The sequence below is a fragment of the Topomyia yanbarensis genome, chromosome 1 (assembly GCF_030247195.1).
Source record: "Topomyia yanbarensis strain Yona2022 chromosome 1, ASM3024719v1, whole genome shotgun sequence".
NCBI lineage: Eukaryota > Metazoa > Arthropoda > Insecta > Diptera > Culicidae > Topomyia > Topomyia yanbarensis.
The window spans coordinates 68,808,022-68,830,507 of NC_080670.1; the positions used below are offsets into that span (position 1 = coordinate 68,808,022).

At 37.8% G+C, this 22,486-nt stretch overlaps 1 protein-coding gene across 6 annotated transcripts in view; it reads right to left on the reverse strand.

The window, feature by feature from the left end:
- LOC131677866 (forkhead box protein O) overlaps positions 1-22,486 on the reverse strand; it is a 226,973-nt gene that overhangs the window by 55,536 nt on the left and 148,951 nt on the right. For all 6 annotated transcript variants that reach the window (XM_058957942.1, XM_058957943.1, XM_058957944.1 and 3 more), the window contains exons 4-10: positions 17,312-17,534; positions 16,725-16,809; positions 16,263-16,526; positions 15,655-15,829; positions 15,396-15,564; positions 663-784; positions 346-585 (exon numbers count right to left, since the gene is read on the reverse strand). In XM_058957942.1, coding sequence (XP_058813925.1) covers positions 376-585; positions 663-784; positions 15,396-15,564; positions 15,655-15,829; positions 16,263-16,526; positions 16,725-16,809; positions 17,312-17,534 — 1,248 coding nt within the window. In that variant the 3' untranslated portion in view covers positions 346-375. The remainder of the gene's footprint in view (positions 1-345; positions 586-662; positions 785-15,395; positions 15,565-15,654; positions 15,830-16,262; positions 16,527-16,724; positions 16,810-17,311; positions 17,535-22,486) is intronic.

Below are 22,486 nucleotides of genomic sequence, written 5' to 3' on the forward strand. Positions count from 1 at the left end.
CAGAGCAGCGACGAAAGTAACCGCTGTAAGAGGGTAGCGCCGGAAGAAAAATGACCATGACAACAAAGTGCGGAAAAGCTAGCTGTGGTGAAAGACGAAAAAGTTCAAGTTGGAAATAATTTGCTGATTGACTTTTTGGCGTCAGTCAGTCATGGCGTAGTGTACAGAACGCACTGGATAGCCACTATCGGTCGGTCGGTCGAAATAACACCGTATAAACTTGAAACATTAGGTTAAAAATATTTCAAGAGGTGAAATGTAAAATACTATCAAATCACAGACACTCTTGCTTGCGCTTACTACCCAAATAAAGCAAAAGCAATATGGAATGTTCAATTGACTCACCATCATATGCGCTCCAATTCACAGCCACCCTCAGTGTACCCAGGACGGTGGCGTGACGCTTGTCCGTGCCGTGTATTGGCCATGGGGAAGCGGCGCAGTCGCTTGATTAGGTGTAGCGGCTATTGCACTGATTGTCGAATCCTGCGAATTGGAACTGTTGGTCGGCGTGTAGGTGCTGTGGTTTGACATTGGGAAGTTGAAATCCAGCGATCCCTCCATGCTAAGCTCGTGTTTTATCACCTGTAGACGTTATAGGAGTTATTGCATCTAATAACTTCAAGTGCTACTGGCCAATTAGGCTAAACATTTGCGCTTACCTCATCAACGTTGCACTCTAGTCCACCCGGGAACGATTCCAAGTTAATGTTGATGTCGTCTATGTTTGTCTGATTATTAAGCGCTTCCATGAACTGGCCCATTAACGTTTGCGGAGTATTGTCTGGAAATAGAAAATTATTCAGTTCGACGAATTGCCTTGAGGGGCCATGTCCAAATGATGTAGCCTTTAGGGGAGGTGTCATATCGAATTGCGTCCAGCGGGGGGAGGTGTTTAGTGTCAATAGTTGTGCGACGTAGTATTTAGCAGAGATTGTTAACCGGCATCAAAATCCATTGATTAGAGAAAATAATTTATTTGATGTTTCCCCGTTCCCATGAAAAGTAAATTAAAATTCACATATGTTACATTTGTTACAGTATTTTATGTGGTAAGCTTTTCGATTTGTGGAACTAAAAACTCACAAATGAACGTAAATATTTTGTATGGATAAAATTTATTGGAAACTTATTGTCCGCCGAAAATAGATTTTACTGGAGACATGAAAGACTCATCTTCCTAGTTAGTAAATAGGGTTCGTCGCGGTGCGGATGTGGGCGGTAAATGGATTGTCCGCACCGCAACCGCAAAAAAATAATAAAACCGCACCGCTTACTGCAACCGCACTTTAATTACCGCACCGCACCGCGCGGTAATGCGGTAAATGCGGTAAAATTTTTATATTTTTAAGAATTGTGTTGAAAAATTCTTCATTTGTATAACCATATATAATAAAATGTTATTATTTTTCACACGAAATTTAACTTTAAGAGACTCCTCAGAATGTAATGTTTAAGAAAAAAACTTTTGCATTTCCTATTAAAAAAATTCCGTATATTTTAAGGCAAACATTATACATTCAAAAACGTTCTACTGCAGTAATAGGAATACTTTTATTTTAGCAACCCTTCAGTTAATTGAAAAAATGGAATAAAAATGTAATAAGAAATGAAGTATTTTTTTTTCTTTAAATTACATTTTTCAAGGCTTTTGACATATGAAAATGATTTTCGCATTTACGTAGTAAAAACCACCTTTCATTCTTAAAGGAATTTCACCAAAAAAAAATTAATGTCGGAATACCAGTACTTCTATATAGTAGCGCATATATTCCAATACAGTGAAATAAAAGCATATTGCATTTCATCAATCAGAACGACGCCATATTTGACAAAAAAAAATGCTCTATACATTACATCTAATCAGGAGTCCGGTCTCAACCGGTACAGGATTATTGAACATTAGAAAAACTGCAAAAAATGTATGATTTGTAACATACATCAGAAATTTTATTAAAAATAGGGGGTTTTATGGACAAAATATCCCAAAACTCTAACTTCCGGATTTTTCAAGAAACATATGTATTCTCATTCAAAAACTAAGATTGTTCCCTTTAAAATGTATGAAGTGTAATTTTCTAAAGGCTAGTTCGAAAGTTCTAGCATTTAATGTATTTTCCTCTAATATTTTCCCAAAGAGCCAATGGCAAAAACTTCAATTAAAGTGGACGGGAGTCAAACGATGTGGTATTTGGCAAAAATAGCTTCAAAAAAGCTACAAAATACCCGAGCAAAGTCCAACATCAAAATTACAACAAATAGACAACATATTTTTATATTAAGCATCAAATTGAAATCTTATTTTGATATCAGTTTAACAGTATACGACATCATATTTTGATCTCATTTTGATGTGCTTGCATTTTCAGAAAAAAAAATGTTTGTTTCTATTTCTTTGACAAACATCAAATTGATTACTTATTTTGTTATAAATGAAATATTTCACCACCTCAATGAGTTTTCTATTTGCTTTCACTGATAGCATAAATAGTTTTCTGTTTGATGTCATAGTGCAATTTTTCTGCTTTCGATTTTGATCTTTTAACCGTTAAAACGACCAAAATGATAACAACCTGAGCAATCATTCCCTACTACATCACAACATCAAATTTAGTTCTCAATTTGTTATCAGACTCTGCTAGGGAATCTTAACCCTCCAGCACACGCGCCGTTGTATTTTGTGAAACACCTTCCGAAACTCCAGCGAAATCTTCTTTCAGCACCAGCGGCTGCTCATTCGGAGTGCCATTCGCGTGAGTGCTGGAGGGTTAACTGAAAAATATTACGTCTTAATTTGGTAGAAAACTATCGTAAATTTGAATGGAAGTTCGCGAAAAAAAGTTATGTAGCATACTTTTTGAGAAAGAGTCCAATAAAATTGACTGCAGAAAAATTCACATTGAATTTACACAGCAATCAAAGAAGATAGAAAACGATGTGGATGAACGAATGATAGAATAATCAGCCTAATTTGGACCTCTCCTAATTTTGGACGCTTTTCACACATTTGTATCTTTTTCTGCCAATGACTCCAAATTCGTTTGGTTTGATGAAGATAATTATATTCTTTGGGTTGTGTTTAAATTCCAGCATAATTAGTTCATCTCTAATTTCTTTAAATTAATCAAAATTCAGAGTTGAAAAACTGATATCGGAAACGATTCATAATTCAACGATTTCCAACAGAAATCAGGAGAAGTGATGCACTTTTAAATTGGATTTAAGAGTACAAATTTATTGTTTTTAAATTATCTAATAGTTTTGTCTCTATTTGGATCTTGCATTTTATGTATTTGACATGGTTAGTTTGTGAAGTTTTTCTTAGAAGTATAAAATAACTAGTTTCGAAAATATGTCGTAAAAATAATAGCGTCAAAATATTTCGGACACAGCTAGATTTTCCTTCGTAATAGCAGTCTGTTTATAAATTTAGAATAACCAAAATTATCACTTTATCAATAATTTTTTCGCGGAGCGGTTGCGGTAAAACCGCGCGGTAAAGCTCTTTCCCGTACCGCATTTGCGGGAAAAAGCGTCTCACCGCACCGCAGATTTTGCGGTGCGGGTGCGGTAAATACCCTAACGAACCCTATTAGTAAACTTAGTTTGGTCACTGAACTCAATTTTCTCTTTTGCTTGGGTCAGCGCATGAGCGTATGGTTTTTAGAATCATCGGCAGCAAAACTGCAGCACCTGCAAAATTGTGAACTGAAATAATATCTCTTCATGCTTCATGACATAAAATTTGAAACAAACCTATCAACGCGTCATTAAATGAGCTTATCATGTACACAATTGTCTGTCATTATGAGTATGTGAATAAAATCCGTTGCAAATTTTGAAGAGATATGTATTTAAAAGAATAACACAAAACATATTCGAATAGTCCAGTCTATTTGCAACCATCAAACACATCGGTCACGATACTCAGTGTGCTCCTGCTTCTATCCGAGCCAGTGCAAAGCGAACGAAAAGAAAACAGTTATTTGTATGCATTGTCTGAAGAACAAAGGATCCCGTTAATTTTATTCTTGCGTGATCTATCATGATGACTGAGTCTCATCAACAAAACGTGATTATTCTGCCTAACACAGTGGCCATTGACTTCAGGTCTTTTCGCATAAGACCAAGTATTCGTGATGTGGAACATCTGCTGAAGGTGAAAATGCAGCTTCGGTTTTCGGAAGTCATCTCCATACAGCTTGAGCACGTCAGGCATGCGGTGCTGATAACCTTCAACAAATTCGCCCAGGCGAAAAGATTCATTTCGCAGAACAACTTAAAACACGTGCTTGTTTGTGACAACGCTGAAATCAAGATCCCTATATACATGGATAATGGAAATATAGAAGTTAAATTACACGATTTATCTCCAAAGTGGCAATTAAAGGATTTATGTCGTATTTCGGAGCAGTGGAATCTATTACGGAGGACACATGGAGAAACTACTTCCCAGGTATTTCAAATGGTGTCTTTGTGGTGAGAATGCGGGTAGACCAACCCATTTCCTCTTACCTTACCCTGCAGTACAAAACAGAAGGGGGTCATACCATTACACAGCGAACTCTTTGTACATATCAAGGACAAACTAAAACGTGCCAATTCTGTGAACAAACGGCGCACTACGGACAACCCTGCCCAGAAACTGCTAAGGAAAGCTCAGTTGCAGAAAAAAATGCCAACACCCAAGCCCCAATATCTTTACCTGAACCACAATCGGTTGCCAAATTTGTGGCTGCAGTTAAGGCAATAATGACAACTGCAAACGCTGCGTTAAGCAATTCGAACGTAACAACTAATACCACCAGTGAAGAAGCTACCACCAAGGGTGGAGTGTTCACATTCGTGACCCACAAGGGCAAGAAGCCAGGAAGAACATCTGATCGCGAGTATCAAGGCAGTAATCAAGATGATGATACGGGCGTAAACGACAACGAGAGAGACGTGGCTAACCCTGAAGTTGACGAAAGAAGGAACATCTTCCCGACGCGAAAAAAGATCTCCGCTCGCAATAGCAAGTTGCGCGCACGGGATCCTACAGGCTCAAAATAAAATGTATTGCATTTTTTATTTTTTGCATATCGTAAATATATAAAAGACCGATGGCTTCTCTAAGCTAACGTATTGAGCCGTGTCAAATAAACGAATTAAAAAAAAATATTCGAATGGTTTCCATCATGGTCAAAAAATCCATGTCATTTTGTACGCCCCTGACACATATGTCATGACGTTGCAAAATCTTTTAAACGGTTTGTTTGAATTCTAAATGTGAACTTGGTACTACTAAGGGAAAGAGTTTTATATTAGCTCATAATTGTAATTGTAGGACGATTAATTGCTCTACAAATTATTACATGATATATTTATGGACCATTCATAAATTACGTAACGCTTTTAGGGGGGGGGGAGGTATAACAAGTTGTGACATGTTGCCACATAGGGGGGAGTGGGAGTTAGCTAGATCATTACGTAACATGTTTTCACCGAAGAAAATTTTTTTTCTAGGAATTTGTTAAGTAACAGGGTAGGGCGGCTGAAGAAATTTGTGACAATTTGTTACATGGGGGAAGGGGGATTCAATTTTGGGCAATTTTTGCGTTACGTAGTTTATTAATGGTCCCATTATATGTATATACTTGACTGACTAAAAATTGTTTCCTATATTTTATCGTCAACGGAATTGCTTCCATTTTATTCCCGAAAGAAGTTGTCGCGAAAACACTGTAACACCTCCCGGCTGTAGTGGTAGCTTGCTTATTCTTGCAAGAAATTGACTCGACCTATGCATTTTAATCAGCCCGTGGTAGGCAGTGTACATTTCTACAGACATTCTTGCTGATAGACCTAGTCCCTCATTTTGTTGGTTGTGAAAAGTTCGGCTTTGAATCAGCAGCTGCAAATTCCTTGACAGAATCATAAGTTTCCGTGCGAGTTTATCGGCAAATGGCAAAACAAGATTTACTGGGAACAACACACCAATTTTTTTCCCGGGTATCTGTCTGAAATATATCTTGACAACTTTTTTGCTACATTTCAAATTGATCTCTCCAGGTTTTCGACGTGGCTGTGCAGTGTGCATAAACTTTCTTTTTTCGTTTTCTTTCTAGCACTGTTCTTTTAATATTGCGCGTACCGAGACGCAACTTTCGCTGCTGAAACACGTGTATCTCTAATCAAATTACTGTCAAAACAGACCAAATTTCACTACCAGAAGCGCTGCTATAGAATAAATTAAGTATCCCCTGCTGCAGACATCACATTTATTTATATTCTGGAACCATCCAGTCCACGAATGATTGATTAAAATATAATAATCTGTTTAGTTTTCTACCGTGTTCCTAGATTGTTTAAAACAGGGTCTGAAGTAAGCACCAATCTTGTGAATGCATCTTCAATATTGGCTACTGCGCTGAATTTTCTAGAATGGCTTTTTCCAAACTGGTGGATAGACTTATAAATCGTTATGATTTATGATTAAAAAATCTGTTCAGATTACACTAATGTCTCAGTAATGATATTTTGCGAGATATCTTAAAAAATATTTGAATCATCCACAAATAACTAGCTATTACTTTTGAATTATTTAAGATTGTATGCACAGTTGCTCGCAATAGTAAGTTCTACAAACATTCTTTTGCAACTTACAATATTCGTGCTTATTTTTTCCTAGCTCATATATAAACTACTAGCGCATTCTATACTACTTTTCCATAAAAATAATTTTTCGAAGAATAACTCATTTGTATTGAAAAAGTTTCAAAATTATTTTTATCAAAATAATGGTAGAAATAGGTTTCAAGTTCCGATGTTCTATACAAATACTTTATCCTGTTTACAATTATCCAGTACTGCATTGAAAAGGTAGTCGAAAAAAGTTTGAGTTGATCTGTTTTATCAGTTTTCAATAATGCATCAAGACAAGAATGTTATATCCAAATTTCCCTTGCAGCTGTTTACAAAATTACAAGCACTGCTCCTGCGGAAACCATCTCACTGAAAAGCTTAAAAAATGGTTTCAACATCGTCCAACACACGTCAAATAATCGACGCCTATTGAACGATCCGTTGGTCGTCGTCCAACTTTGGTCCAACAAAGAACAAACAATCAAGCTTACATGATAAATTATTTCTGACTTGGTTGAATAATGTGGTCCAACAGAGTGGCTCGCGGTTGTACGGGAAAACTTTAAAATGATTTAAACTATCGGAAACAACACTTTTTGAGTTCCTTTTGTTGTTCCAAATGCCTGTGCATAATTTAGGAGCATTTGGTTGTTTCCCGGGTTTGCGAATTGCGTTCAAAATTTGTGTGGTATTTGACATGGGAATATCAATTATTTTGCCTTTACGTATAAACTATAGTTCAAACCTTTGTTAACATCTTTGTCGAAGACGGTAACTAGCTGCGAGTTTGAAAAAAAAGTTATAACAATTTCAAAACTTAAGGAGAGCGTCTGGTATAAAGTGCTCAAAACGAAAGTTATTTTGTTTAACGATTTTGAAGGCAATGCAACAATGAATCTTTTGTGTAATGTTAGGATCGCTTTATATATTCATTGTGCACGAAAAAAAATATTTTCCGTCACACAGAGCCATATATATGCGCGTTCCAAGAGTAGACATCCATCCATTTCCAAGTCGAGAGGCGCCGCGGCGAACACGATAACTCTCGATAAAATTGTTTGATACAGGAAATTCAATAAGTTTTGTAAAGCTTATACTTGTAGTTACTCGATGAACCACAAAAAATAGAAAAAAGAAAAAAAGTTTGGCTTCATGAAAACCGAAAAATCTTATATTTTAATATAAATCTCGCTTATTTTTCTTCAAAATAAAAGGGAGAAAAAAATTTCACTCTGTGGTTCATCGACAGGCTACACATATTGGATCGACAGGCTACACATATTGGACATCCTCATAAAAAATCAAGTCAATTCGTTGATTAGTTTTTGAGTTATCGAGTTCACCAATTTGAAATACATCAAATTGCATCACGGAAAAAACGCTGTAGACAATGACCCATTGGGTATTTTCTCTTGAAAATTTGGGTATAAGTAGTTTGGAGTGTATTGTTCATACTGTATTTTTATCGCTGTCAGTTTTTCGAAAATTGTTGCCAATAGAATGAAAATGCGGTGGACAGCTATTTTCGTCCTCGTCCCTTATCACCTATGTTATAAAGTGATCCATAAACAGTGTTATCTTTGAAAATGAACTATCTTGGTTATGTAACTAATTTCCTTGATCTTATTTTATTACAAATAATTGAGTAGGTTTTATTTTATTATATTTAGAATTAGACATATTTTGTCGTATGTAATTTGAAATGTTATTTGATTTGATGACATTGTAAGGGAACACGTATCCACCGGTTGATGCTAATCGAGCTGACATGTATTTGTTTGTTTAGTGTTTATTTGACCCACTAGGAAACTAATCCACGGGGCATTTGATGTGCGTGGGGAATACGCATGGTCTTGTCTGAGTGAAATGATGACTGTTGATTGATATATTAAAGATTGATAATTGGCATTTCGTGAGAAGAATCGAAAGCTATTCACCAATTTGCAGCAGTTATATCAGCACGAAGAATATACGGTCGGTGTTGGGTCGGACCGGACTAAGTCGCAAAACCTTAAAAAATGAGATAATCATAGCACTGAATAAAGAATTTCTTCAGCTACATTAGACTTTTAGCTGATTTGAAATATGTTACAATAAGCAAGAATTAAAGCAAAAATTAATTTCAAATTATAATGTAAAGGATGCTGCGATTCAAGCTTTAAACTCGTTTTTTCGAAATTAATGCAATGTCACTTAATCCGGTCTGACTTGACACCGACCATATATTTTATTGCTATATTCATTGACTTACTTTTAGTCTCATTAATTAATTTAATGAAATCAATTGTATCGAAAACTTTCAACTTGTCATGTTGACTATATTTCTTCATGAGTATAAAAATATTCTAGCTTGATTATTCACGTAAAAGGTGACAGGTTACTTTCTTTTTATTGTCTCCAATCTTGTTCTAGTAATTAGTGTAAAAATTAGCGTCATCGGTTGCATATTCGATATACAAAGCTAGTCGTTTCAGGTATTTCGGTAGTGCTTAATTTATACAGTTTAAAATACGCTTCAGTTAGCTTAACAACGCGCGTGAATAATGATAACATAAAATCGGCACCTTATTCAATTGTTCGCGAAGAAAGAAACCAATATATAATTGTCATTTTATTTGCTATATAAATATCAAAGTTTACACACGATAAATAATACTTGTATTATGAAATCTTCAATTACATAGGTATTTCCAATTATATCGACCAATGTCTCAAAATACTAAAGCTTTTTTACAAACCGATCATTTCCAAATTAATTCAACAAACGAAAAATGTATCATAAATTCTCGGCAGCCGGCTGCCCAGAGATAACAACTTCTTAGAGTTGCATAGATTGTATCACTTATCAAGGTGAATCCAGATTCGTGTGACTCTTTACCACATCCTATTAACAAAAAGTCCTTCCCGTGTCAAACGTGAGGTATACATGGTCTCCATGACAACGTTTGCTGTACTAACATTTCTTTCTTTCCCCGATGACTGTAAGGACGTGGCCGGTGTAGTTATTGACATTGCAAAATATAGAACTCTCGAAACGTGCACATTGAGAATGGATAGCTACTCCCTGGTCCCATTCGTTGATTATTTGTGCAATTTTGCTTGTTCTGGTCAATCATGGAGTAGCAACTAGGAATTGTACGATCATCATGCTAATGCGCATGCTCAATTGTTGCCGATAGATTGAAATCTTCGTGTGTTTAGCAAATACGTGCGTGGAATGTATGGCAAAGCAGTTCAGCGTGGCCACCGAGATTGCGGGAGACATTTCTAGATGTTCAATACTAACAATTAAGCGGATAAAGAAGAAGTCGATTATTTTTGCCCTCTACACCATACGCCCCCCTTAATGAAATTGTGATTGCTTGTTTGGTTACATACCAGGAGAACAGATTTGTAAAGTGGATTTCAGTGCATTTCCATATAGTTCAAAAGTGGCCCACCGCGCGATTCCATTCGAATAACAAACCATGTGGCCAGTTGTTTGGAAAACATTCCAAACTGTGGAAAACCATGCGTTCCCTCCGAGTTAAAAACCGTGCGTTGACCTTACCTGAAGAGACCAGGGAAAAATCCACGAAACTGCTAAAAAGCATCTACCTGGGTTAGACAACAGGTTGCCCACATTGCTGCGAACCGGATTCGAATCATGTCTGAAATCTCGTAAAGGTGATAAATTAAAAGAGTAGGAAGGCCGCACAGTGCGATGGCCTACTTCAGGAGAGAAGGGATTTTGGACCATATGTCTAGTTAGGGCGTGACGGCCATTCGCCAAATTTAATGGCACAGAAGTACGAGAATCGTACAATATTTCAGTAGACAAAGCTACACTTCGAGGAAGATAGTATGTATCAACCAACTCAACAATAGCGCCATACTTAGGACCTCCTAGAGCGGCCAATGCGAAACCCATGCTGACAACGACAACCAATGTAAAGGAAAACGAAAATATGATTCAAATAGAACAACATTGTGCTCCAGACAACTTGACGTTCATTGGACGCCAAAAAGAAGACACTATGTCATATAGCTATGATCGTAGTACAAACAAAACAGCCTCCGTTGCAGGCTGCAGCTTCAACTTTAGCGAAATGTTTAATCATTTGACGAACGGCAGTAAGTTGAAGAACATTACCCACCTTTCTCTAGTCCAGCATCGACAGTTGTACCACACCACGGGTTACTTCTCCCAACATCTACTGGAAGAACTCACAAGCGGCACTTCTATACATTAATTCGGAATACGATAGCAATTGTTACAATGACTACAAATCAGTGCATTGAAATAACCGTAGAATGTTTCATTCCGACCCATCCAACCAAGTCGAAAGGCCTCTCGTAGAACAAGTTGCGGCTTCCAAAAAAATCAATCGCCCTCATCACATGAAAAGTACAATGACCGATTGACAACTCTTTCAAAAGAAGATCCTCCGAAACTCGAGTGGCATCCACATCCAGAAATAGGACCTCAAGTCAAAACAGTTGCCCCCTTCCCGTAAGCACTAATAACCAACTGCTTCCTCCAGTGGAACATCAACGGACATCTGGCTGGGCGGGCAATACGAATTGATATTCAAATCCAGCCGAAAAATATACCAATCAATGGGTTTGGGAATGCACATCGATACTTGCGCTAAATACTTCGCTGTTTGCTATAGGGGTTATTAGCGAAAGTATCTTTTGATTAACTGTAATTTTGATCTACGTGCCGAGCCATGGAGTGAACCATTTTGAAACCAAATTATCAAATGTAATCGACCAATTACATCGCCCCTTCTTTCTGGCAGGAAACTTAAACGCACATCACAAGCTTGGGGATCCTATCACGAAGATGCCATATGTAAATCGATAGTGTACGTTGCGGATGAGAAAGGACTGATAGTAATGAACGACAGTAGTAGAACCTTTTGCAGAGAAGCCATTGCCACGGCCATTGATGTCACGTTCTGCAACAGCGATCTGATTACTGCCTTGAACTGGATAAGTTATTTCGACCCAATGGATAGCAACTATCACTCCATCGACATAACCACCAACGACACCCCACTCATCACAACGAGAAGGAAAAGATGACAGTACCAGGACGTGCGCTAAGACGCATTCGCAGATTCCTGCTTGGAACGAATAACAAGAGATGTAGACTAGTCCATGGAGGAGTTAGTAGAAAGAATAGTTACAGTGGCAGAAGTAAGCATCTCGTGGACAAGCACGAAACCGGACAGACGCGCAGTTCACTGGTAGAATCCCGGAGCTCGAACAGCTACTAAGAAGCGTAAAAAAGCACGAAGAAAAATTAGGAAGACACCACCAAATCACCCCGAAATGGTAGAACTCCTGAGCACATTCCAGCCAGTCCGAAATAACTATTGCAAGGTGAATTGGGAAGCTAAAAACCGAAGATGGGAACAGTTCATATGTGGTATCGACAGTAAAACCCTGTACTGGAGCTATGGCGCCGGGTGAACGCACTTAGCGGTAAGCGTAGAGCCGCCTGGTATTCAATTGTGATCGGTGAATCCATGACTGACAACCCCTTAGAATATCGGACGAGATCGGTCGCTACTTTGAGAACTAACCACAGTAGCAGTTTCCAGGGAATCAAAGCAAGGAATGAAGCGAACCCGACTGGAGGATTGTCGAGTTAACTTGTCGTGCAATCCCGTCGTTAGTGCAGATCTTGGTTCCCGTATACAACGATATTATGCGGAACGCCGCAGGGCTATCTTCCTATCTCTATCTGCTTGTGCTGAATTCTACCATACGATGCTGTGGTTGTAAGAGTTACCAGTAAGTGACTGACAAGCTGAGAACCTAAATCAGACTCATCAGGAACGTTTGTTTGAAGTAACTATCCTGGTTTCGTTCCTAGATTCTCAAGCAAAAACGTCAACAGAGACAATTCTAAGGCTCCAAGGAATCTATGCATATGCTTTTTGTTAAATTCGGACTCTGAACGGCTTAGAAATAAGGTTTTAAAATATGTAAAGCTTATGAGCTCTCGTATTATGAATTTATGCATGCTTGTGGAAAGGTTGTGTACAATTGTACCGTTTCAAATGAGGTAACAGCTGAGCCATTAAATAATAGCACTCAAACACATAAGACTACTTCTTAATTCGATGATCCAAACCTGCGCTGAAGATGTACTCTTTATCTTATACCAAAAAAATGCAAAAGGGAACTGGGGAGTACATGCTCCCTCGTCTTCTTTTCATTTTCTAGCTACGTTTGTGTTATTAAAACCAGATTTTATTTATTATTTATTTGTCGATCTTCGGTAGATACCGTACAGATTATACAAAAATAGAACATGCTAAATTAATTAAAAATTCCTAATAGCTAACTTATAACTAGATTTGGTGACATTGAAATCGAACAGATGTGAAGTTTCGTTGAATTTGTAGCAACATCTATCCACAGGATTGTTTTGACCATAAACAGTACGATGTCTAGGAATCCACAAAAGAGGACGGTTCCTTAGAACACGAGGAGGTACAAACACATTAATCCGTGCAAGAATATCTGGGCAGTCAATGTTATTACACAACATATCAAATATAAACATTCTTTGCAAGAATGTGCGGCGGAACTCTAACGTCGGTAACTCAAGCAGCATGCATCTATCATTGTAAGGTGGTAGATGGGCAGGGTCGTTCCACAGTAAATTTCTTAGAGCATATCGCACGAAACATCTTTGTACGCGTTCTAATCGGTTTATTTGGACGTTGTGATGTAGGGGCCACACTTGCACAGCATACTCCCAAATGCTTCGCACCAATCCGCAATATAGAGATTTTAGTGCGTAGAAATCGTCAAAGCCAGCGGTATTTCGCTTCAGGAAACCAAGTGTTGCGAATGCCTTCGCTGTCGTTGTCGTTCTTCAGCAACTTATTCGGAATATTTCATTCAAAGGTACCAAGACTCTACGACGAATATATTCTCATTTATTTAACCTTCTGTCACTCGCGCTAGTTCACTGAGTGCGCGCCGCACTGATAAGCTAACGGAATTGTTTTAGAACACCAGCGGCTGCTCGTTCAGTGAACCATTTGCGCGACCTCCGCAGGGTTAAGTTATAACTGTCGATGTCGGTGATGTACAGGCTGTGTTGGAAGAAATAATTAATTTGTGCAATTGGTTTGAACCATAAGTTTCAAAATTGTTATGCTAAACTATTTTTTGCAAACTCGATTTCACAAACTTTGAAAACAATGTGCAAAACCGGTGAGCAACCAACCGTACCCAAATTTTGCACAGGAATTTGGGACCATAAAAGAAACTCAAAAAGTGTTGTACTGAAAAATGATTTATGTCGAGCTACTCTAGTGATACAAGGCAAATAGAAATAGACTCCGAGACTAATCATTACCATTTTTTTGAGTAAAGACTAGAAAAATCAAGAGGTATAGCTGTTGATAAATGTTGTTGTTTATTAACAATGTTGACTTAAAAAGTGAAGAGTGCAAAGACACCTTGACTAGTGAAATTTACCGAGATATCTTGGAAGCGTTTGAAAATTAACTACTCGGCAACATTCGTAGGCTTTCAATGGAGCACCTGGAGCATAGTATTATCAATATACCGAAAGTTGGACTGGAATTGGACTAATTGGATTGTGTTAAAGTAGTGCTGCCAGGGAACGTTGACGGCGAAAAAAGATGTTTTGATATAACTTCGTTGTCTTGCAATATTACTGAAAACTGAAAGAACCTATCGATCTTTTCCATGCAATTGGACTATTGTCGATATTTTAGAAGTGTATTGAGCAAAGCAGAAAAAGGAAAATCAGCATGCTGCACTGCGAGAGAAGCACATATTTTGATCAAAACAGTTTTTTCGTGTGTCTTACCTCCAACAGTCATACTGAAAATAAATTGAAATTTTATATGCACCGGAAAAAAGTTGGGCACGAAAGGGTTAAAACAAACCTTATAATTATTTTTCATTATATTTTCTACATTTCTCTTTAGGAGTTCGTGACGTTTATAAATAAAGTGAATCAATCTTATTAGGGCAGCGATTTCTACACCCTTTTTATAATTTATTAATAGATAATAGTAATAGATGCTACAAACGTGGTTAAGACAAGATTCACACGAAATCGGATAACCACTCCATCCCCTGCTCCCCTTAATCATTTTCTTCACAGAAAAATCATTATCAGTGAACTATGTTTGAGGCAAAACTTGTACAATTGCGACCCAAAGAGAACCATACCTAGGTCACCAACAAGCATTAGTGGAGCAGTAAAATAGCATAAAGTTTATATTTCAGATGCTTCTCGCAGTATGTTAGCATTCGTTATGCATAAGTATTGTTAATCAGCATTCAAAAAACTGTTTTAAAACTTTTTGCCAGTAAGCAGCATTCTGAATGCACAACAGCAGTAAAAACATGGCACATCAGTAATGTGGCTGTCTATTTCGCCAAAAGCGACTTTTAAATAGCATTTAAACGACTTAAGTGCTTATCAAGTAGCCGTTATGACGCATTCAGCATGTTTAGTGGTTACCTGGGTAGTTTTGCACCCTACGGAGAATAAACAGAACCATGGTTATTTATTTTTCTTGAAAGCTTCTACTTTTCAACACAAAAAATATCCATTTAATAGCGTTATCCCTTGCGTTGCCCACATTTTTTTGGCTTTTCCGCACCAATACAAAACTAAAATTCATTCCGTTATCCAAACAGGGCCTCTACCACCAATTCCTACCAATCTCGCCAAAATAATTACCTCTGACGCGTCCAGTGAACATAATCTTAAACCGACTTACCGTTTTGATGCGTCGTCGCCATGCCGCAAATGGTATTGGGTGTCAATGGAGGACTGGTTGATGGCGTTCGCTGTATCACACGTGCCCCCACCAACATCGCATAATCTGGAGACGGTTCACTGTGCGGATACGATGGCGACATTCCGGTTCCAGATGCGGGTGACATGCTCTGCAAAAGTAGCTGATTAGTACTGGGGCGATCATGACGATACAATATTGTGTAGACGGCTGACATTGCCACAAACCATCCCGTACGTACCTCGCGGGTATTGTTTTGTAGCATACAGGTGCACTGCTGCAGGCGGTGGATGGGACACTGACTCTGCTGCTGCTGGAACCCAAAAGGCTGTGCCACCGTCGCGTGCAGAGAGTACGGTTGTGGTGGTTGATATGGTGGAGGAGGTTGGCTATGCAGCGTCGTCGCTTGGTTGAACCTATTCCAAAAGTATGGCCAGGAGAGTGGAAATACAACGTGATAATAACAATTTTGATTGAGCGTCGCAGGGCGTCTTGTAGTTAATGAGATTCCCATGCAGATGTAAACTGCGAACCGAACACCTTTCAAGCATACATAGTGTTTCTTGGAGCTTTTGTGGCCAATTTTTAATTGTATGAGTGAAATGTTTCGACAGAAACATGCTTCTATAATCTTTTTACTACCAATCTAGTCAAAAACGTCTTAAGAAGCAGCATGCGTTTTGAACAAGCAACTAAATCTACTAAAAAATATTAGTAAACTGTCAACCTGCAGTTAGTACTCTGAATCCCATCTCCGGCGTTCGATATTCAAATGATTGTGATGCGATAGTCTCGCAGTTACACGATACGGATGATTGATTAGTGAGCCACAATATGTTCTATACTGACCCTTTGAAGAAATCAGTCTGCTGTAGGGTAAGTTCATCTGCCAGCGATCCGGCCAGTTGATCCAACTGAGCCTGTCCCTGTGCGTTGAGTTCCGATTCTACTGATTGACCAGCCTCAGGATTGTCCGCAAGCTCGGCTAGTTCCGGCGGATAGGTCCAAGTGGTGTCGATGCCCACTATCGACTGGATTGGACTGAGGCGCCCGCACGAGCTCGCATTCGACGAGGCACGTTGCCGAAAATCGGGGGACAGTTGAAAGTTACCACTAATAATAGTAAAATGGATAAACAGATAAATCATAAAACGAAACAAGAGAATAACCCAAAAGGCTTAGCTGCAAATCAACGCTAAACGATTCATTCACTAATACTTGTTTCCAGGAATCTACGAGGAGCACATCGAAAGCAAGCAGTTTGGAAGAAACTGGAAAAATCGTGTCCTCCGAGCTAGCTTAGGTACTTACCTATGCAGTGGACTTTCCGGAAAAGAGTCTAGGTTTTCACTTATGCTACTGCTGGGCGATGGTGTTGCGTCGTTTAGCGGATTTGCTGGGAAGATAGAAAAATATTTTGTAAATTTATCAAAGAAGCTAACGAATCATAGCAGATTTCTAATTGTCGGCCGATACTACTTGACAAAATTCATAAATCTTCGTAATATTCCTATTCTTCGAAGCCTATATGAAACTTCTAAATCTTCTAAAGCTTCTTCATTCTTCGTCCAAATTGTCCAAATCTTTCATACTTAATAGTTTGAATGTTTTAAATCTTCTGCATCATCTAAATATTTTCCAACTAGTCTGCGCAGAAAATATAGTGGTTTTATGGTAACTCAGAAAAAAAGATTAAGCTTAAGGCATCAGTTTTAACCATGATTTCCTTAATCTTCTAACTTTTCTACAACTTCTAATACTCTAAAAATTTTAAATTTTAAATTTTTTTAAATCATTTTGCACTTTTCATGACCATCAATGATAATGGGGCAATTTAGCTCGAAAAAATACGAAAGATATTCATATATATGTGGCACAATTTTATCGTTATTACTTACTCGCAAGACCCAAGGCCGCCTGTTGCCGGATTGCTTCGACCCGTTTCCTAGCCCTGCCCCGCCGTTTCTCGTACTTGGACGTCTCCATCGAGGCGGCTCTCCGACGCACCGACTTGCCGGGTTTGGCATCCGGGTTCAGCATCCACCAGGACGATTTGCCGGTTCCTTCGTTTTGTACTCGCATGAATCGATTGTGCAGCGATAGATTGTGTCTGATTGAATTCTGAAATGGGAAGAGAACACGAGGTTACAATTTATTGCGGAAGCCAGAAAAGAAAGAAAAATGAATAAATTACAAATAAATAATCGACGAGGAGAAAGCCTCGCAAAGACAAACGGTCCGCATAGGGTGACTAATTTCGTATTATGTAAGTTGGACTTCTAGCGACGCGTCGCACAGGAAGAAAGAATCCGTGTATGTGCAATGCTCCACTTGACTTGTGGGGACACTTTTTTCTTGTTTTGCTCCTGCCTTCCCGTTCAGAAAGTGGTTTCAGTTGGTCGCTTATATAAGATTTTATCTTCGTCACACTTTGAGCGATGCCGATGGTTTCTAACTTTGTCAGACTGTACGAAATAGGGTGGAGCACTGTCCTACTGGAAGAAGACAACGGACTTGTCTGTAAAATGGAAGCGTAGGCTTCTGTCGGAATTCGACCGAGATACATGATTCAGGGAAAGACTTTTGTCATTTCACTTTTGCTCGGAGTGCCAGAATTATTTATGCGACTGTTTCGACCTCTGATTTATATAATTCTATCACGCAGATTGTTTTTATATTTATTGAAATTTATCTGACGAAAGCAAATGATTAATGTGTATAGTTTTGCGTTTGGTGGGTTCGTTTGTTAGGGAACTGACTAAACTTAATATTGTATTGATTTGTATTGTAGTGATCAGTGCTCCAATTATGAAATTTTAGGTAATGGAAAGTATCCTGGTTTCGGAGTTTTTGGAAAAATGTTGTTCAAATAAGAAAATGATATTCAGGTAGAATTTTGAAAATTTTCAATATGCTTAACTTTATTAAAAGAAATGTATCGAAATGTTACTAAAAGCAAAAACATGTATATGTTCTGATGTTATTCATTAATACAGTGAAACTAGTTATTAGGGTGGGGCATTGTTATATGGAAAAATGTAATCATAGCCACATCAACCGAGCACAGCACTTTTTTGGTTCCTTTTGGGGTCCCAAACAGCTGTGCAAAATTTGGGGTCGATTGGTGTTGACTCGGCGTAGCGCATTGCGATTGAAATTTGTATGGAGATTAGTATGGGAAAACCTACATTTTTGCATTTTTAATTCTACAGACTACAATTCTTTCTGTAGTGTGCCAACAAATAGATAGAACAACTTTGCTGAAGGATGTATGGTGTTAGAATGTCTCTAAGCCATGTTATAGCTGTTTAAAGTTCGATACATCGAATTAAATGCCAAAAATCATTTTTATTGCCAACACTGCCGGTGTACCAATGGTATTTATAGCATTCCGAAATAACATTATATATTTTAGTTTTACCACATTGATATGTTTAGATGAATTAATCAAAAGCCTTAGCTCAATTTCATGAGCGTAGGTAGTTGAGCAATGGGGTGTAGTGAGAGGGGGGGGGGACTTTAATATGTAGAAATTCGAACTGAAATGTTGTCGAGTTGGAATGTTCAGATGAATTATTTCAAAACAATTACACAATGTCCTACGCATAATAGTAACGATGAAATAAAACATACTGTATCCCTTTGCCTTGACTTTTATCAATAGAAGTTACGTTACAGACTGAATCAATTGATGTCGAGTTGATATGTCAGAGGATTGCATTGATTATGTTTCAGTTTAATAGTTTAATATGATTGATGGGATGCTCATTTCGATGCTGTTCGATCACCTGAAGCAAAAATTGTTGCAGGGATCTGGTGGATTTCATGTTGAAATCCAGAAATTAGCTTCACGCCTCGTGATCGAACAGCATAGAAATGAGTATGCTATCATATCATAATGCGTATTAAACCGAAATATAATCCTCTGACATATCAAATCGACATCAGTTGATTCAGTCTGCAACGTAACTTCTATTGATAAAAGTCAAGGCAAAGGGATACAGTATGTTTTATTTCATCGTTACTATTATGCGTAGGACATTGTGTAATTGTTTTGAAATAATTCATCTGAACTTTCCAACTCGACAACATTTCAGTTCGAATTTCTACATATTAAAGCCTCCCCCCATCCCCCCTCACTACGCCCTATTGCTCAACTACCTACGCTCATGAAATTTAGCTAAGGCTTTTGAATAATTCATCCAAACATATCAATGTGGTAAAACTAAAATATATAATGTTATTTTGGAATGCTATATGAAATACCATTGGTACATCGGCAGTGTTGGCAATAAAAATGATTTTTGGCATTTAATTCGATATATCGAACTTTAAACAGCTATAACATGGCTTAGAGACATTCTAACACCATACATCCTTCGGCAAAGTTGTTCAGCATATCCTGGACTACACTTCTATCTATTTGTTTGCATACTAAAGGAAGAATTGTAGTTTGTAGAATTAAAAACGCAAAAATGTAGGTTTTCCCATACTAATTTCCATACAAATTTCAAACGCAATGCGCTACGCCGGGTCAACACCAATCGACCCCAAATTTTGCACAGTTGTTTGGGACCCCAAAAGGAACGAAAAAAGTGCTGTGCTGAAAAAACGATCATTTTGCCCCACCCTACTAGTTATTACTTGATAGGTCACGTTGCTATGCCGGATTTACTCTTCGTTTTTGATTCAGTACTGGTTATGCAACAGTTCCCTATGCCCACAAAACATTCAAGCACCACATTTTAAATAATGATTTAAACACTGCTGAAAGCAACAGTTTACTGCATTCATATTTATACGTGTTCCACGCGCAGGAAAAATAAATAAATGAAGTAAATCGACCCAGAAAGTTATCTGAAAAAGTTCACCAAATGGGACACATTACATTATCGATAATAGTAAGAAGCGAAGATGCATGAAAAGTTCGCTGGAGACGGACCGTCACAAAATCTTTCGGGCGACAATATCTTGCTGCGAATGATATTTCTTTTTCAATATCCATTCGCTGCCCAGCGAGCAGATATCCGAGATAATATTTATCTGTGAAGTTTATGCATCCATATGGACAATAAATGACATTATTTAATTTAGCTAAGTAACCAATAATTGCCAAAGTTTCCCGAGTTCACATTGTTCGTTTGCTTCGTACGATTAGACGTGAGCTTCGTTCGTCTTCATTCTTCATTAACTCGATTACCATTTTATTTCCATGATTGAAATAGTTTCAACGTATATAGTAAATCGCAAGAAACTGATCCGACTATGCACACGTGGACCACGATATCGATTTTTTTTTCTCACGTTCAATTAGATCATAATGCTATTATTCGTATCCTTTTTACCGATTCATCGCGGCTCGAAAAAGCCAGATTTTGGCATAGATAATAGGGATTATTTGCTTGTATCCCAGCCAAAGGACGAGACGATGTGAGCAAAAAAAGCGGAGAATAAAAGTAATATTAATGGCAAGGCATTAAACATACGTTGCGAAGCTTTTCCAAGCGATTTGACCAGAAAATTAAAATTTAAAGCCTTGTATTCCTCCACTTCATCAACATTTGCTATAAGGACCAGGAGAAAAGTTGGGCAGGCATTCAATTTTGTTTCTACTATATTTTTCACATGTTTTTGACGAGATATTAGTGGAATTAGTGGTGCAGGTGTGTAGGTGATTTTTAATTTTGTTATTGTATTAACTTAGATTATCATAGCAATAAATTTTCAATCGTTTAATCAACACGGTGAACTATAAAATTCCGAATGTTCCAAAACTTGGATTACATTGTTGCGGGTGAAAATGGGTCTGGGGGTGAGAATGGATCAACAACTGAGACAACTATAATCTTTAAATATCAGCAAATATAGTGAATATTGAAATTAAAACCTATTAAAGTTTTGGAGGTAACATCTTTTTACAACTCTCAAAGCTAAATGTAAATATAAGCAATTATAATTTTTTGCTCAATACTACACCAAAATTTAGTGCGCAAACAAAACTGCAAAAAATGTAATGCATAGTTAGGTCTATTTGCAACAATGTTAATTCTTGCATAAAACATACCCTTCAAGTCTTGCCTTGATGAATCATAAATGATTTCCAACATTGAAGCGAGTATTCTGCAAATAGTTATAGTTCTTCGCTATATTGTCTGATTTGTGCCGAATGGTAAATCAGGTGAAACATTGTTTGCACACAACCAAGAAAAACGAATACGCGAAAGCACACCTATATTTACATATTAGATTGATCCAAAAAGATAGTTTGTGATCGAAAAATCATGATATAAATTACATAAATCAATTCTCTAAAAAGTTATCTAGAGATTCCGTTGATTTGATTTTAGAACGATTGACATTTTAATGCAAAATTTCATTATTATTCGGTTTTCGCTATTTTTCCAAATCCGATTTTTTTTACCAATTTTCACATTTCCTACAAAAGAAATGTATAGGATTCGCCTAAAATTTTAAAACTTCTTCCGATACCCGTAGGGCTCAGTCTCATATATCAGTCGACTTAGCTCGACAAATTGGGCAATGTGTGCGTTTTTGTATGTATGTATGTAGTTTCAAACGAAAGGCCTAACGAAACAATTTGTTTTTGAATATGTTGAGCTTGAGCTTGTGCGACCACCCCTGGCTGCTGCTCCGTTATTGATCTGGACTAGCTGAAGTTGCACAGGGAATAAGTAGATAATTATGCTTGGGAATAGCTAAACATCTTTCAATGTGTAACTCCTGGTAATCCTAAATTGTTTATTGATCAATACCGGCGCCGGCCAGGCCCGAACGTAGATCGCGGAAGGAAAGGGAAGGAATGGTTAGTTCGATACTTGCTTTTGCTAGAGGCCGTATATACTACTGCGCACTCCACAAGTATCACAGGAGGAGGATATTTTTGTTAGTTAGAGTATAGAAGTTGGATCACTTCTTCTTTACCGACGGCCAGAGAGGTGACTTCACTATCTCGACTAGATATCGATCCACCAAACACATAGACCGGGGACCAACGGCTTTACTTCCCTTCCGAAGGAAGACGTGACCACAGATTTTTTTTCACCTCAGAAAAA